Source organism: Trachurus trachurus (genome assembly GCF_905171665.1).
Source record: "Trachurus trachurus genome assembly, chromosome: 19".
NCBI lineage: Eukaryota > Metazoa > Chordata > Actinopteri > Carangiformes > Carangidae > Trachurus > Trachurus trachurus.
In genome coordinates, this window is record NC_139913.1 from 22,955,120 (window position 1) to 22,970,099 (window position 14,980).

Here is a 14,980-nt window from a genome sequence, read left to right on the forward strand (position 1 = left end):
GTTGAAAACTTTATTTTTTGGTCATTGTTGTTTTAATATTTTTTTTGTCCATCTTGTCCTTTTTTTTTTATTAATTATATTTTCCTACAGGAGAGAAGAGGGGCAAAGGGTTGGGTTTGAACTACTGGATCAAGTTAAAAAAAAAAAAAAAAAAAACAGAAAAAAAAGTGATCTGCTAAAAATTTTCTCTCCTCTACAAAATCCCTCCTTTCATGCCGTATTCATGAGAATCCCGCGACAGTCTGTGTTTTTGGATCATGGTACTTACAAAACCCCACAAGGCTGAAAACACATTGCTGGAAGTGTCTGCTGCACCCCCCCACTCCGACTGGTCCGCCCAGCGAGGTGCACCGTGTCTGAAAAGGGAAGAAGTTGGAAAGAAGAGCAGGATGGCAGCAGGGGTCGGATGCTGCTGCTGCTGTAATCTGCCATCTTCATCATTAGTAGTAAAAAAAAAAAAGAAAAGAAAAAGTCCTCCTTGTCTGGAGCCGACTCCAAGTTTTACACTGATGAAGAACAATACAGCAGAAGAATAAGGTGCTGTGAGACGTTTGTCCTCTTCTCTCCTCTGTGCGATCCTGTCTACTTTCTTTCTTTTTTTTGTTGTTTTTTTTTTCTTGAGTCACGTTCAGTCTGGGCCTCACATCCAGCAGGAAGTGGGGATGCTCGGGCTCCTTCCACAGGGCAGTTTAGGAGGTTGGTGCAAGGTTGGTTTTTTTTTTTTGGGGGGGGGGGGTATGTTTAGTTTCCAGGCTGATGGAAGGAACCAGGGTGCGTTTGTACCTGCATCGCTGTGGTGGGGAAACAAACAAACAAGGAAATTGTAAATCCTATTCTTCAAAGAAAGACAAAACCAGCTTTATTTGATCTGTTAGGGTGGGGAATGTTTCACGTCTCACCTTGTGGATGTCCGATGTAGAAGTGCTGATGTGCTCCTTGCTGAGGTCCATGCTGGGGGTGCTGGGGCACCGAGCCGGGGCCCTGCTGAGGCGGGGGCTGCAGCATCACTAACTGGGGCTGACCGTGGCTTCCCGCGTGGTGGGGGCCCGACATGGCTCCTTGTACGTGGGCCTGAAATCAACAAGTTTGTGTTTTGTTTTACAAACATCTTCAACAGCTGTGATAAATAGGTGAAGGGATCAGTAACCACGGCAGCAGTGTGGAGCCGTACCTGTGCTATCTGTCCCAGCGGGTACGTCTGTGGGATTCCCTGGTGGCTGTGGATGCTGTAGCCCTGAATGGGGTAAGAGCCCTGTGGAGACGTGTGGCCCGGCGGCATGTTGGGGGGGGTGGGTGCTGACAGGGGACCTGAGTGGTACAAGGACTGCGGCTGTGGACCCGACTGGGCGTTCTGACGGGAGAGAGCACAGCGTCAAAAACACATCAAGACACTGGGAATAAATCACAATTAGGGATGTCACGATTATATTGTCTTTGTACGATTATTGTCAGAGAAATAATCACTTTATCATATTATTATGCATCAATACATTTCACAACACTATGAATGTGTAAAATCAATATAGTCAAAATATAATTACATTACTATTCTCTTAATATAGGACCAGTTTTTAATCCTCCAGGGGAAGTGTTTGAAACATTTAAGTCATTAATTGTCCTCTATACCAAATGTTTACGTTTATTTTAAGAATTTCTTTACAATTCCAATGACACGCTAACATTTAAACTTCTACCAATTCAATGTTAAGTTAGTTAAAAATGGACCGGTATCTGTGCATTTACCTTTATTTTGGCGCACAAATGCCGATATGGTTCTGACATAATCCTTTTTGGAAAGTGACGGTATTTAGGAATCTTTATGATCAATTAATTGTGGCGTGTAATACCGCGATTAATTGTGAAAACAAGTAATCATGACATCCCTAATCACAATAGATGCATCATCAGAGCTCGATCCTACAAAGCAATCCCTCTGAGGATGCCGGGGTCGGGCTGAACTCATGTCCAGATGTGGTTGTGTTTTAGCACCTGACAGGTTTCATAAAACTGTGAACCAAGTGCAACATTGCAGACATTGTCACCAGTGGCAAACTAGACAACATGTAACTTCTCATGAAGCACAGCTGATGATTATAAAATGTGCCCAGCTCTTCTAACTGTTAGGATGCATCTTGTCTGAATATACAGATTTTGACGTAAGCCAAGCAGTGTAGAAATGCCCCAAGTCCTGATGGGGGAGCCTCACCCTCACCTGTCCAGGGCTGGGGGCAGCATGCTGGGGAGGGGGCTGGTTCCCTGTGGGGGTGCTGGAGGGCTGAGGCTGATGCACTTGGCCCGTGTGGTGGGAGAACGACTGTGGAGCTGCAGGAGAAACAGACCAGACGGTGACTGTGATGTTTTTAAACTAAATGTACACCGCTGAATATTTTTTAACTTTGTGACCGTAAGCCTTACCATAGATGCCTTGCTGCGGACCTTGGGGTCCATCTCCCTGATTAGCAAACTGGGGGCCTCCTGGGGGTCCCAGGGCTTGTGGATGGGGGCCGCCGCCTTGGCCAATCATCCTGGGGCTCTGCAGCATGGAGTACATTGTCTGGAAGGGAGAGAAGAGAGGAACAGATCAGATGTAATATGTTTTACAAATTATCTAATGCTAATGCAAACATTTCAAACCTATACAAAGTAGTTAGAGGTTAGAGGTCCTACCTGTCCGGGGTAGGGGCTCATAGCCTGGATGACCTGCTGCTGGCCGTACTGCTGGGGGTTGTACTGCAGGTAGGACTGAGGGTAGGACGCCACCAGTGGGGCTCCGGCTGCTGAGGCTGCAGTCGGCAGCATGGGGGGCGCTGACGTGCCGTGGTCAGAGCGCGGCGCCACTACTGAGCCTGGTGGAGGCAAAGAAGAAGTAAGAGTGAAAACATGATTAAGATTTAAGACATTAACACACTCTCACACTACACTGAGCAAGCTGGAGCAATCAGATAGTCAATAGTCAATTCCATAGAGCTGACACTGCAGAAATGACTAAATAAAACCTATACACCATACTTTCTGGACTATAAGCCGCTACTTTTTTCCCTGCCCCAGTGTCCCAGCTCTCGTCTCTGCACACCCTAACCCGTAATCTTTTGTTCATGATGGTTAAGACTACACAAACACACACGCCATAACATCTTATGTCATGTAACATTATCCAGCCACCCCATTTATTGATTTTTCGCCGGCTTCGTTGTAAACAAATGCACATGGGCGAGAGGAGCGTAACCAAAACAGTGGAAAAGCGAGCGGACTTGCACAGTTCCTACTGTCTTTCTGTGTAAATATCTCATGTTACAACATGAAAACCTGCGGCTCATATTCAAGTGCTGCCTATATATGTATTTTCTTTTTAAATTTTGCTGGTGCGACTTATACTCTGGTGCTCTATAGTCTGGGAGGTATGGTAATAAGGAGTGGTGGGGAAAACACTGCATTTACCTTTGGTCCTGGGGTATTTTCCCTGGTTGACTGTAGACATGGTGTACTGGTACATCGGTTGCTGAAAACCAGAAATGATCAAGTGGTCAACATGACAAAAATGATGTTCTAGTGAGAAGAAGAAAATAAAGCTAAAGGGATGTTTGTTGCAAAGAAAATTCATGGGAGTAATTCTAATAATCGCATCATCATTTCTATCATTTTCAAAACAAAGCCAAAAATAAAACCCTTTAAATTAGAGATATTTTTTCTGTGTTCAGTAAGACTCCGTTTGTTAACGACTTAAAATGACTTTGTACAAAATATGTCAAAAGAAAAGCCACACGAGTACAAGTCATTTACAAACGGCATGAACGTCTTTGCCCAGGTTGAAGCGTTGATGTTCATGTACCTGCACAGGATGAATCTGCGAGACGTAGGAGAGGTAGGGAGTAGTGTAGAGCGGCCCCTGTCCACCTGGGTGAAGGACCACCGGGCTGGGAGGAGTCGGCCGAGGTGGAGTGGGAGCAGTGTTGGGCTTCACCTGCACAATAACAGAGTCGGAGGTAAACACATCTGTATGTAACTAAGCTAACCACAGCAGTACAAGTACGGCAGTAGTGCCAGTCTCAGGGTAAACAAAATAATATGTATTGCAGACAATATACTGCAATTTTGACGAAGATACGGGATTTTTAAAAACACACTTTTGATTGAAGATTTCACAGTGAGAATGTGAATGAATGGAGAGTTTTTGAAATGCACCATCTCATGGGGACAGAAAGATACTGTTTTAATCTGCACTATGGACTAAATGCCCTTCCATGCAAAAAATATATATTTCTACTAGGGGTGTAACGGTACACAAAAGTCACGGTTCGGTACGTACCTCGGTTCAGGGGTCACGGTTCGGTGCGGTTTCGGTACAACAGACACTATTGAATGTAAAACTAAAATCTGTCTTGTGTTATAAAAGTTAAAAAAAAAAATAGAATATAAAATTAAACAAGTGCATTAGGGGTGTTATCATGCCATTCATTAATTCTAGAGGAAAAAAACTTGCACTTGACAACTGACAACTACTATTTAAAAAAAACAAACAAACAAGAAACTAACATCAATGTTGGTTTACACAGTTAATTTAGACTAGATGTCAGTTGCTTTGGTGATGTTCCTGGTCTGTGTTCATGTCAAGAGGGATAAGTTGTTGCACACAAGTTGTCTTTTTCCCTGCAACAGTGATCGACGTGTGGGAGGGCTGAGGAGGGGCGGTGGGGGGGGGGGGGGTGAACATGCGCTAATGTGTTTGATGCGTTTCTAGTGACGCAGCGTGCATCCGTGAAACATCGCCGACGGACTTTGTCCGGACCAGTCGCGAGCTGCCGCCGCCGTTGTGTTTCATTGAAAAACCACACGGTGACATAAATGAAGCAGGCAGCTCTCCTCCTCTAACTTCACACTCTCATCACTTCTCTTCTTCGTCTGTTATGACGGTTGCTGCAGCTTTGAGGCTCATTACTGCCACCTAGATTGGAGCGAGGACTCGACTTTTTATTTTATTTTTTTTATATTCATTCAGACGTATTCGTCGTGTGACTGTGTGCACCGAACCGTGACCCCCGTACCGTGACGGCACAGGACGAATACATATACCGTTACACCCCTAATTTCTACCATGGTGGTTGTGTCCTATCCTCAGTATGACTTTCAGAGGAGACCAGGTCATGGCTTTCATTTGAAAGGTTGTAGAACATTTTAATTTGCAGTAACTTTTTTTTAGGCTTGTGCACAAAATGTGGGTTTCAAACCAACTTCAACACCATCTCATTTAAGTACTCTCCATACTACACTGGCTTTAGGCAAGTTAGCATTGTTTCAATAGGAACTGATTAGCTTACCATAGGAATTGGCGCCTTAATAGGGTTGAACTCTTTAGCGTTGGGGTTCAAGGTTGATTTCTTTACTTGTCTAGAAGATATAAAACAGGAAAAAATATATAAACATTTACAAATAACAACCACGGTGATACAAATCAGCAAAATAATCAATAGTGTACAATGTGGAATTCATCTTGAAACTCACTCTGGCACACCCTCCGTCCGCTCCATGTTCTCAGACCTGGCGTCGTCGCTTCCCGGCGTCCTGGCTGGCTGCGGGGCGGCTGGCGACTGCCTGTCTGAGATGGGCACTGTGGTGGCAGTTGTTGCGGCGCCAGGTGTAGCCGCGGCGTCCTTGGCGGAGTCCACGGCGGGAGCTGGTGACGGCTGAGGTTGTGGCTGAGAGGGACTGGGAGCTGGAGGCTGAGGTTTGGATTCTGAGGCAGGGTGAGCGTCGGATGGCGAGGCGTTGGCTGCGCCGGCCTGGGCGACCTCGCCGACGGCAGGAGGGGTCGCTGCTGCTGGAGAGCTGGGAGAGCTGGAGTTGCCTCCACTCGGCTGGAGCTGGAAGACGGAGAAAGGTTCATTAGTACAGAGGAATGACGGAGTGGTCAAGTGGGATGATGGTGACAGGAAAACATAAGGAAAGTCCCTAAAACTCTCACTCAATACAAACAGAAAATCCATATTGAAAAGCTAGAACGTGTCCATTCACTCATTCAAGAAAAAAGACTCACTCAAAAGAATGAGATCAAGATCAACGCAGAATGTGATATTGCTTTTACTGTATATTACATACAGTAGTTCATGTTTTAATATGGTGATATTTAATTATTTATTGACACCTTGCACTTTGTTTGAACTTTTTAAAATGCTTTGCTGCTACAGGAGAGAGACTGCCAAAGGAAATTTAGTTGTATACAGGGTTCCTACAGCTTAAGCCAAGTTAAATTTAAGACTTTTTAAGACTTTTTTTAAAGCCACTTGAAATGAAATTTAAGACCGACTTCATAATAAACACAAATGCAGAAAAAAGAAAAAAAACCACCACATCAATTACATAGGGTTATAGGGACAATTTGACCCACTTTCCTATGTGATCCAAGGTAAAGTGACTGCTACATGAACATTGGATTGTGTCTCTTTCCAGCTGTCCTTTGAAAATAAATGCATAAAAAGTCCAAAAAGAAAAAAAAAACACTGACTCGGGAGCTGGTGGCGGTGAGAAATTTATGTCGGAATGTTACCAATTATTTTGAGATTTGAGACTAATTACAACCATAAAATACCACTAATCATGTGTTAACATTTTTAAGACTTTTGAAAAATTGATTTAAGACATTTTAATGCCAATTAAGGCCTTATTTTTAGATTAATGAATTCAATGCCTTTTAAGACTTTTTAAGGATCCGTAAGAACCCTGGTATATGTCTATTCAATGACTATTTTATCATGAATATGTCCAGATTTCACCTTTTCAACCAAGGACTGACCACAGTACTACAATAAACAGTCAAAAACTACAATATATAGGGTACAACCATGTTTTAGATGCATAAAAAGTGATTATTTATAGGAGCCCAATGTACTAACCGGTCTCTACAGCGTCCAGTAAAGGTGGTGTACACCAACCAGAACTCAAAATGTCACGTGATAACAATCACAACCAAATGGACAATTTGCAAGTAATCTTTTTTTTTTTGGGGGGGGGGGGGGGGGGGGTAGGAGGAAGTCAGGCAATAAGGATGTCTCAGGATGTGGCCTCTTGATTGGTCACAGATTTTCTAATTTCACGCTTCACTGAAAGGAAACTGAACTCTTACCCTGAACTCTTTGCCAAATTTCCGCAGCTCCTCAATCTGTGACCTTTGCTGCACTGATGGAGCTGGTGAGGAGACAGGAGACAAAGGTTAATGTAAATGTGAACCTACAAACTAACTCACTGGACATGCAACTAGGCACAGGTGAAGGTTTGATTATTCCTTTCCTATATTTAGCAATTACCAATGTGAAACGTACCTTTACTGCTCTTGCTTTCCTCCGTGTTGCTCGGGCTCTCGGCTGAACGCTCTTTCGCAGCTGCACCGAGGATCTCGTTCACTGTAATGATCAGACAAACGGCAAGCTAATTAGTCGTAGCGCTTCATTAGATTCCACCTTCAGTACTGGTCGCTCAATGTTACGAGGTGACCGTCTCATTGAAGCTCATGTCATCATGGGATACAAATGATTTTGACTTTGCTGTTGTTTTAAAGTTGAGAGTTTAAAAATCAGACGGCGAGACGTGAGACCGTACCATCGACGGGGAAGAGAGGGGCGGGGCAAGACGTCTTCCCGGGAGGCAGGGAGACAGATGTGTCTAGGTAAGGCGGGTCCTGGGAAGAGCCTGATTTAGGAGAGCGAGTAGCTGGAAGGACACAATGCAGGAAAGATCAAGGTTAAGTTCTGGGCATGTTTCATCAATGACAGGAGATTCTGTCACAGAAGCTGACTGCAGTTACCTGTGGACTGAGTGTGAGAGTTTTGAGGACGGGCCGTCCTGCTCGACTGTGGAGGTCTTTGGGCTTTAGGAGATGTTCTGGCAGAGACTGAAAAACGCACACAAATAAATCTCATTACACTTTCTTGGCATGTGAACTACCAGAGAAGCATGCACAGTTACCGTCAAATTCGGAATATAAGTCACAGTTTATTTTTGGGGGTCTCAAACTGGGAAAACAAGGTTTTCTATGCCTATTTTTAAATAAAAACACTAAGTTATTTCACAAGTCTACAACGTGAAGTTTCTGTGCTGCATTGTAAAAAAGAAAAAAGAGATTGCGGGGTAATTTGAATAGGCTACTGTACATTTAGTGCAATATAGCGCATGTATGTGTGTGTGCCTGCACGTTAGAGAGAGACAGAGTCCAGCAGGAGGGGGGGCTGACTGACAGAGATGAGAGAGGGTGAAACGCTGTTAAAAAACATAACAATAAGATTATTTCTGTGAGAGACTATGGCGAGTCTCGTTAATTAATCAGAAAAATAAAGCCCACCCGCGTAGTCGTATGCGGGTACAGAACACATCACCGTTTACACCGGTCACAACGTGTCCATGACAACCTCCGGAGCTGGTTTGGCCAATCGGATCACTGTACTTTCATGTGGTCAAGCTCTATCTGACTGCAATCTGATCACTGATCATTTACCTTGGTCTATAGGTCGCACCAGTGTACAACCCCCACCCAACTTTTTAGTTGAAAAAAAAGTGCGACTTATACACCGAATGTTACGGTACTTTCTGACTTGACTGTACGCACCTCCGTTCACAGGCCTTCCGGCGTCAGACAGCGAGTGTGGGAGTGAGTGGGAATGAGGGACCGTGTGTCCGTGTGGGGCAGTGGGGCTGGCTGGGGAGGGGGCAGCGGAGGCGGAGGTTTGCGTGGGTGCCGGTCCACCGGGAGAGGCGGGTGTGTAGGGGCTGGCGGGGCCCGACCCCGGGCCTGGGCTGGGGCTGCCCTGGGGGTGGTGGGGAGCGTAGGCCCCCCCTCGGCCCGACAGAGGACTGCTCCTCTCTGAGGGGGAGACGCCGGGCTGCGGCCCCGCGGCCGAGGGCAGCGAGGGTCTGGGGGACGAGGAGGATGGAGGGGTGGAGCGGTAACCTCCGCTCAGACGGTTATGGGGTGGAGGTCCACCGGGACCCCTCTCGGCTCGCTCTCTCTCCCGGTTCAACTCTCGCTGACGCTGAGGTAATGGAATGTATTTGCCCTCTCTGGAAGAAAGAGACACAACACACAGCTGATGTAAGAAAAACCTGCAACATTCAAACTGAGAAACATAAAGAAACCAGCTGATTTTCAGAGGCTCATTCTTGAGCTTGGAAACAGCCGTTGACAAAACAATCTCCCCTCAAAGTCCATTTAGTAGCTCTTCTGATAGAGAGCTTTTTATCACATCACATGATCTTCCTCTGCACTAAGCTGCAGCTCCGGTCAGGTCAGGACTGTGTCAACATCACCTGTTGACACAGTTTTGAACCGAGAAGCCCATAAAATGTAGTCTTTTTTACAGCCTTTAACACTCGGCAGACATTCACATCTCTCTGTCCCTTTGTGCATTTCACAAAAAAATCTTGAGTTGTGTTCAGGGTTGGTGCTAGAGTTGTTGTTTACTTCTTCTTACTCTTTGACAGGTCTGATATTTGCTTTTCACAGAGTTTGTGAACACATTGATGTTCAGAAACCAGCTCCCACAACTCAAATGTCAGAACTATCCACTTCTACATGAACACATAAAGGCCAGATTGTTCAATCCAGTCAGTTTTTGTGCAAACGCTCAAGCAACTTCCAAGTCTCTTTGAGGAAAGTGGAGGGTGGGAAAAAAACACACACCTTACATTGTGATCAGTGCTGCCAGTTCACAAAAAAAAGTGAAAACTACAATCTATGGCAAGTTGAGAAACACAATCTCACTATACAAGAGTCCTCTCTCACCTGTTATTGGCTCCGGGGCTGTCTCGGCCCCTTTCGCGGTCTCTGTCACGGGGACTTTCGCGGCCCCTCTCCCGGTCGTTGCCGTCTCGCACCACGGCGCTGAACTTGTCTTCCTCGCTTTTGCCCTCGTCGTTTTCCAGGTTGACGCGATGGCGATACTGGGGGCTCGACTCGATCTCGCTGGCCAGGCGAGCGGCGCGTGCCTCTCTCTGCCGGAAATTCTCAGAGTTGCCTCTTTCCAGCGGCACACTGGGAGGGAAAAGTGGGACAAAGGAACAAAATATGAGGAAGGGACAGAAACCTTTAAAACCAAGGCCATAAACTTGTCAAATGCGATGATCTAATTGACTCAAACATTGTTCTCGTTCCCCTCTACGGAGAGGGAACTGATGATGTTTAAAGTGTTGCCCAGAGAAGCCTCCTCGTTAATTAACCGAGGAACAGAGCGCTGGAAATGAAATAGGGGCCAGGCCTGCAGATTTCCACTGCAAGTGATACATCATCTGATTAAGTGAACGTCCCTCCTCTTTGGTTACCTCTGCCAAGGAGGTTATGTAATCACCCGTGTCTGTTGGCTTGTTTGTTTGTCAGCAGGATTACACAAAAAGTACTGAACCGATTTGCACTAAACGTGATGAGGGATGAGGAATGACCCTGGGAAGAGCCCAGTCTGGTGTGTGCTGTTTGACATTGGCCTTGGTGGAGGCCTGCTCTCTCTACTGGACACATTCTCTAGTCTGAGCCGTAGTGAAATCAGCAGGAGTGGCGCAACATTTGGTTATGCTGAAAACCTGTAAAATCCCAGTCACCAGTCACACAACTGGATGACGTCATTTACGGAGCGTAACAGTGAAAAACATAGTTTCATTTTCGATTCGTGCTTACACAAGGCATCTTCATCTTGATATAATATGAAAGCTATGAAGAAGCAAAGACAGTAGCTGCTTGTACTTATATCGGACAATCTATGCTCGTCAGGTTGATTACCAAAGAAAATGAGCTCTAACCTGTTTTCAAAAGCAAAAGAAACAACATTTTCTTTAACATTTCATGTAGCATTTATACAATCTACAAAAGGCAACTCACGTGTACATGGAGAGGCTGGCATCATATGTTGATGTGACTCCATATTTTACTTCATTGAATCGGAACATCTCGTTGGCGTCCCAGCCGTTGGACTAAGGAGAAAAACAGGGTAGATGGAGTTGTGTTGTGAGTTTCAAAACAAAGTTTATTAATAGAACTGTGTTTTTAAAAGATGGATTTCTCGTAGCATATCAGATTAACAGCTGACTTGTTTCAAAATATTTAGTTGGGATGAAAAATGAGCAAAACAAGAGGCTGTAAGTGTTGATGGTAAACAACTCAGGTTTTATATTATTGTACCATCTCTAATGGGCCTTTATCATCAGTGAGTTGTTAACTGGCGTTTATGTGTATAAGAGACGGAACAACTCACTGCATCGTTTTCCAGATCGTAACTTTCTCCATTGCTGTCTCCTCCTTCCCATCTCTGCAGGACCTTCTCCTTGTGTTCTCCGTTGACGCGGGTGGAGCTGATGGCTGTGTCTGTGAAGGTGTCTGCAAAGTCAAAGACACAATATTAGACAGGAGAAGATGAAACACTCTAAAAATGTCTCCTTGGACAAAATACGTCTGCGGCCTGCATTTGATTTTGACATTAAATCATATTACTGTTCCTTTGTTTTTCGTTACATTTAAGTGCCCGTTCATACTTTCTACGCTCAAATCAAGATACACCTTCATACTGTCAAACCTAGACAGTTATCTCTGTCAAACATTAGCATTAAGAACATTTATACTTTAGGTCAGGGTGTGTTTCGCACACAACCTACATGCTTACTTTAAAACTAAACCCTCTTCTCATTTAATTTTTCAATGGAACTATATGTCTCTGCTACAAGAACGTTTCAGGCCCGTGTCTGAGTCTTGCACCTCAACTAAAACTGCAAGCAGGTGTGTGTTTGTACCTCTGGTGGCATAGTTGAGGTCGACATCTCTGCAGATCATTGTGACCAAGTCTGAGGGGCTGAAAATCATAGTGTCGGTGATCTCCTCTCTCCTGGGTGGAACCGTTGACGGTCCCTCCTCCTCGGTGCGTTTGTGTACTGCGTCCACAGCCAACTCACACTAAGAACCAAGCATCAAGGAAGGCAGAGGGAATTTGAGGACTGTGTGAACTTACAGAGCAGGAATTAAGCAACAGAGGAAAAGACGATATATCTATCTTGAGGAGTTAAATACTGACGGGATTATTTGCAGTACTTCCTTAAACTGGTAGAAGGAAGCCTGTATGTTTGCTTAGGTCAGGATGAGCCTCTTACCCGAGAACTTAGGGTCTTGAATATGCCTTCAAATACGCTGCCGTTCTTCACTCTTATGTCACAGGTAGATCCCTGAAAGAGGTGAAACATTGTTAACCAGGAGTCGACCTAAAACGTGTGTTTGAATTTAGTAAAACATCCACAGTTGTACATATACTGTATCATATACCGCATACATATCTCATGATCACACAGGAGGTACCATTCACAAAATAATGAACAGTCTGTGTGTTCTCAGTGAAGGTAATATATATTATACACACACACACCAGCCTAAAAGTCAAAACATTTTAACCAGCAACCCTCTGTGTTTTGTTATGCATGGAAATGATGACAGAAAAGATAACTTTGCAGTAGGTCAGTTACATTTTATCTCTGACTATTGATGAATGGGGTTGATATATGTCGGACTCGTTAACCTTTCAAGAATCATCATCATGGTCTAAAAAGACATTAATAAGAAGCCAAATGACTCACCACAACAGCTGTGAGGAAATGAAGCATTCTGGCATTGTTGTACACACCCTCGAAAACCTGCAGATGGAAACACCAAAAAACATCCATCATGACAGAGTTTTATGACATAAAATGTGTAATTATTTGAAAAGAACATGGTTTGATGATGAATAAATGTCATGGTGACATGTGTTAGCTACTAATTAAATCAGCCAATCCATTACGAGGATAAGGGAACTCTGAAGTAAGGAGGCGAATTACAGAAACTTCCTGAAGCCTGGTTTATACAGAAGACCTACTTATTTTGCACTGAACTTAAGTTTAACCTACATTTACTCTCTGTTCAAAGAGGTGTGACTTGATAGTTCATACACACTGTTTACTATTTCTGTGATAATATGTGGCCCGGGTAAACCTAAATACCCATTGATACCGGTAGAATGACATTCACCGAAGAAGCATGCATAGCTTCAACTAATTAACTATTTATCTTATTATTCTTTAAACATATAGTCTGACAGGTGATGGACAGATGTGGGTCGGGATACTCACAGGAGATGACTGGAATGATGGCTTTGCAGAAGTTCGATTCCTGTGTGAAACAGCACAGTTAAAACACGTTCGTCAGCTTAAAAGCGAAAGGGACACAACTTGTTTTCAAAGCTTGTCAAGGCAGTGTCACATTCCACATCCAACGTGTACAAATGTGGCTAAACAGACAGAAAGTGACAAGTTCAGTTAGAGGCCTGATAAGTTTCCAAATCAATCTTTATCCTGTATGGAAAACCTGCATCTACAGTCCATGCTAGATCCTCTGTTATTATGAATTGTCACTTTACACACACTGTCAGGCTGTCATGTATTAGTACAAGGCTTCCACCTGCCATTTTCTGTCTACAAGAAAGAGAGGAAAAGAGGAAGCTACACCATAACTAAGCCTTTCAGAAGGAAAACCAAAACAAAGGGTTGAAATAATATGTGAAAGAAAATATTCATCTTCACACACATACTTTGGAAATGGATCCAAATCAATCTGAATATTAAATTCAACCCCTAATGCACACATGGGATGGTATCAGTGCTGGCCAGATTCACGGTTATTAAACAAAGAGACGAAGCTGGAGGAGTTCAGTAAACACACACTCATCATCCCAGAGATTTAGACCACATATGACCTTGTGCTGGCCGCTAATACTTTCGATGTTGAGTACAAGTTTTCAATGTCAGGCTTTTCTTTGCTACAAAGACTTGTTTGCTGTGTTTCTTTTTTTCTCAATCGTCAATCTGGCACTGACACGCCAGATGAAGTTTGTATCGCTTTTGTGCTGATTTGCTGCCCATTGCTTTCACCGAACTTGGACCCACCTCATTAATTCATCGTAGGTCCAAATTGAGCAATCCGATTGGTTAAGAGTCGGTGTCAATCAAACAATCCCTAGTCTGATTGGTCTACGGAGACTCTCCATTTATTGGGACACGCCCACTGACACACAGCGCTTTAACCGGTAGGCCTCTCAGTCACAGGACAATCCCCGGACTGTCCTGGAAGTCCCCCCCGCCCCCCAGCTCGCTTACCTCCCGGCCGGTGTCCTGTTGCCGCTGTTGATGCCGCTGACTGGGGAGGACATACCGGCGGGGCCCGAGGTTCCGTTAGACGCTTTTCTCCCGCCTGAGCCGGGTTGCTGCTGTTGTTTCAGCATTGCGAAGCACAAGGCTTTAGAGAGTACCAAGTGTGAGCTAACTTATAAAACACTTATACCCCCCGACTGTAAAGTTGTTTAGCAGTGAACTATCGTTAACAGTATCACCTGTCCTGAGGAGCGCGGAGCCGGTGTAACCTCAATAACACCGGCTATTGTAGCTAATCTCGCCAAGTGAATATCAGTCGCTTGTGGCCTAAAATGTAAAGGCAAAACACCTCGCTATTTAAAAATAAATGTAGCATATAACTTAACAGATTTACACCCCAGACTACCTACTTTACAACCACAATGCGAATGGCAAAGCAAGCGTCTAATAAAAATGACACTGGAGTTTCCGTGTGATTATTTAGCAACGGCTTGGCTAAGTTAGCATGTAGCTTTGATCCTCCAGCTCACTTCGGGCGCTTTCCCTCCGGGATTTACTTTCTTCTCTCTGTCGCGTCGCCTTCACTCCTCGGCACCGCTGACCCCTTCTGTTAAAAATTAAGGTCTTCGCTGTTGCTGTCAGTTGCCTTAGAAAGTTGTATTTTTTCAGGTTTCTTACTGAAAACCTGCTGCGGTCGGTCAACACCACCTCTCGGTAGGTTCACTTGACTCAATCCGCGCCGCGGCTGAGTGGGAACCGGTCGGAAGGGGAGGGGGAGGGGGGGCGTTGACGTGCGCGCAACCCACGAGTGAGCGCGCGTACGTGGAATTATGAGTAGCCTACA

The 14,980-nt window shown here is 44.7% G+C and overlaps 1 protein-coding gene across 5 annotated transcripts; it reads right to left on the reverse strand.

The window, feature by feature from the left end:
• Positions 1 to 133: 133 nt before the first annotated feature.
• On the reverse strand, positions 134 to 14,869 carry LOC311002697 (ataxin-2-like protein). Of its 5 annotated transcripts, none has more exons than XM_083994142.1 (23): positions 14,143 to 14,869; positions 13,120 to 13,159; positions 12,589 to 12,645; positions 12,112 to 12,183; positions 11,758 to 11,917; positions 11,226 to 11,347; positions 10,853 to 10,944; positions 9,767 to 10,015; positions 8,594 to 9,045; positions 7,796 to 7,882; positions 7,591 to 7,701; positions 7,314 to 7,394; positions 7,118 to 7,179; positions 5,500 to 5,858; positions 5,316 to 5,385; positions 3,830 to 3,961; positions 3,439 to 3,499; positions 2,668 to 2,846; positions 2,416 to 2,554; positions 2,213 to 2,322; positions 1,172 to 1,351; positions 900 to 1,071; positions 646 to 791 (listed from the first exon to the last, which is right to left on the reverse strand). In XM_083994142.1, exons 1-23 carry the CDS (start codon positions 14,265 to 14,267, stop codon positions 742 to 744), a joined length of 3,162 nt encoding a protein of 1,053 aa, XP_083850268.1. In that variant the 5' UTR covers positions 14,268 to 14,869; the 3' UTR covers positions 646 to 741. The 5 variants fall into 5 exon arrangements, with proteins under 5 accessions (XP_083850267.1, XP_083850266.1, XP_083850265.1 ...); XM_083994143.1 differs by having other exon boundaries at positions 690 to 791; positions 2,207 to 2,322; XM_083994141.1 differs by having other exon boundaries at positions 134 to 791; positions 900 to 1,351; positions 2,207 to 2,322; positions 14,667 to 14,869.
• Between the last annotated feature and the right edge of the window lie 111 nt (positions 14,870 to 14,980).

What these genes read in the sequence shown, in the direction of transcription:
- LOC311002697 (XM_083994139.1), bottom strand. Translation starts at nt 14,267, where the DNA reads ATGCTGAAACAACAGCAGCAACCCGGCTCAGGCGGGAGAAAAGCGTCT. An exon ending in TGAGCCCCTACCCCGGACAG is followed by an intron (nt 2,555 to 2,667) that starts GTAGGACCTCTA and finishes TCTCCCTTCCAG; the next exon opens with ACAATGTACTCCATGCTGCA. An exon ending in TCCGCAGCAAGGCATCTATG is followed by an intron (nt 2,323 to 2,415) that starts GTAAGGCTTACG and finishes TTTCTCCTGCAG; the next exon opens with CTCCACAGTCGTTCTCCCAC.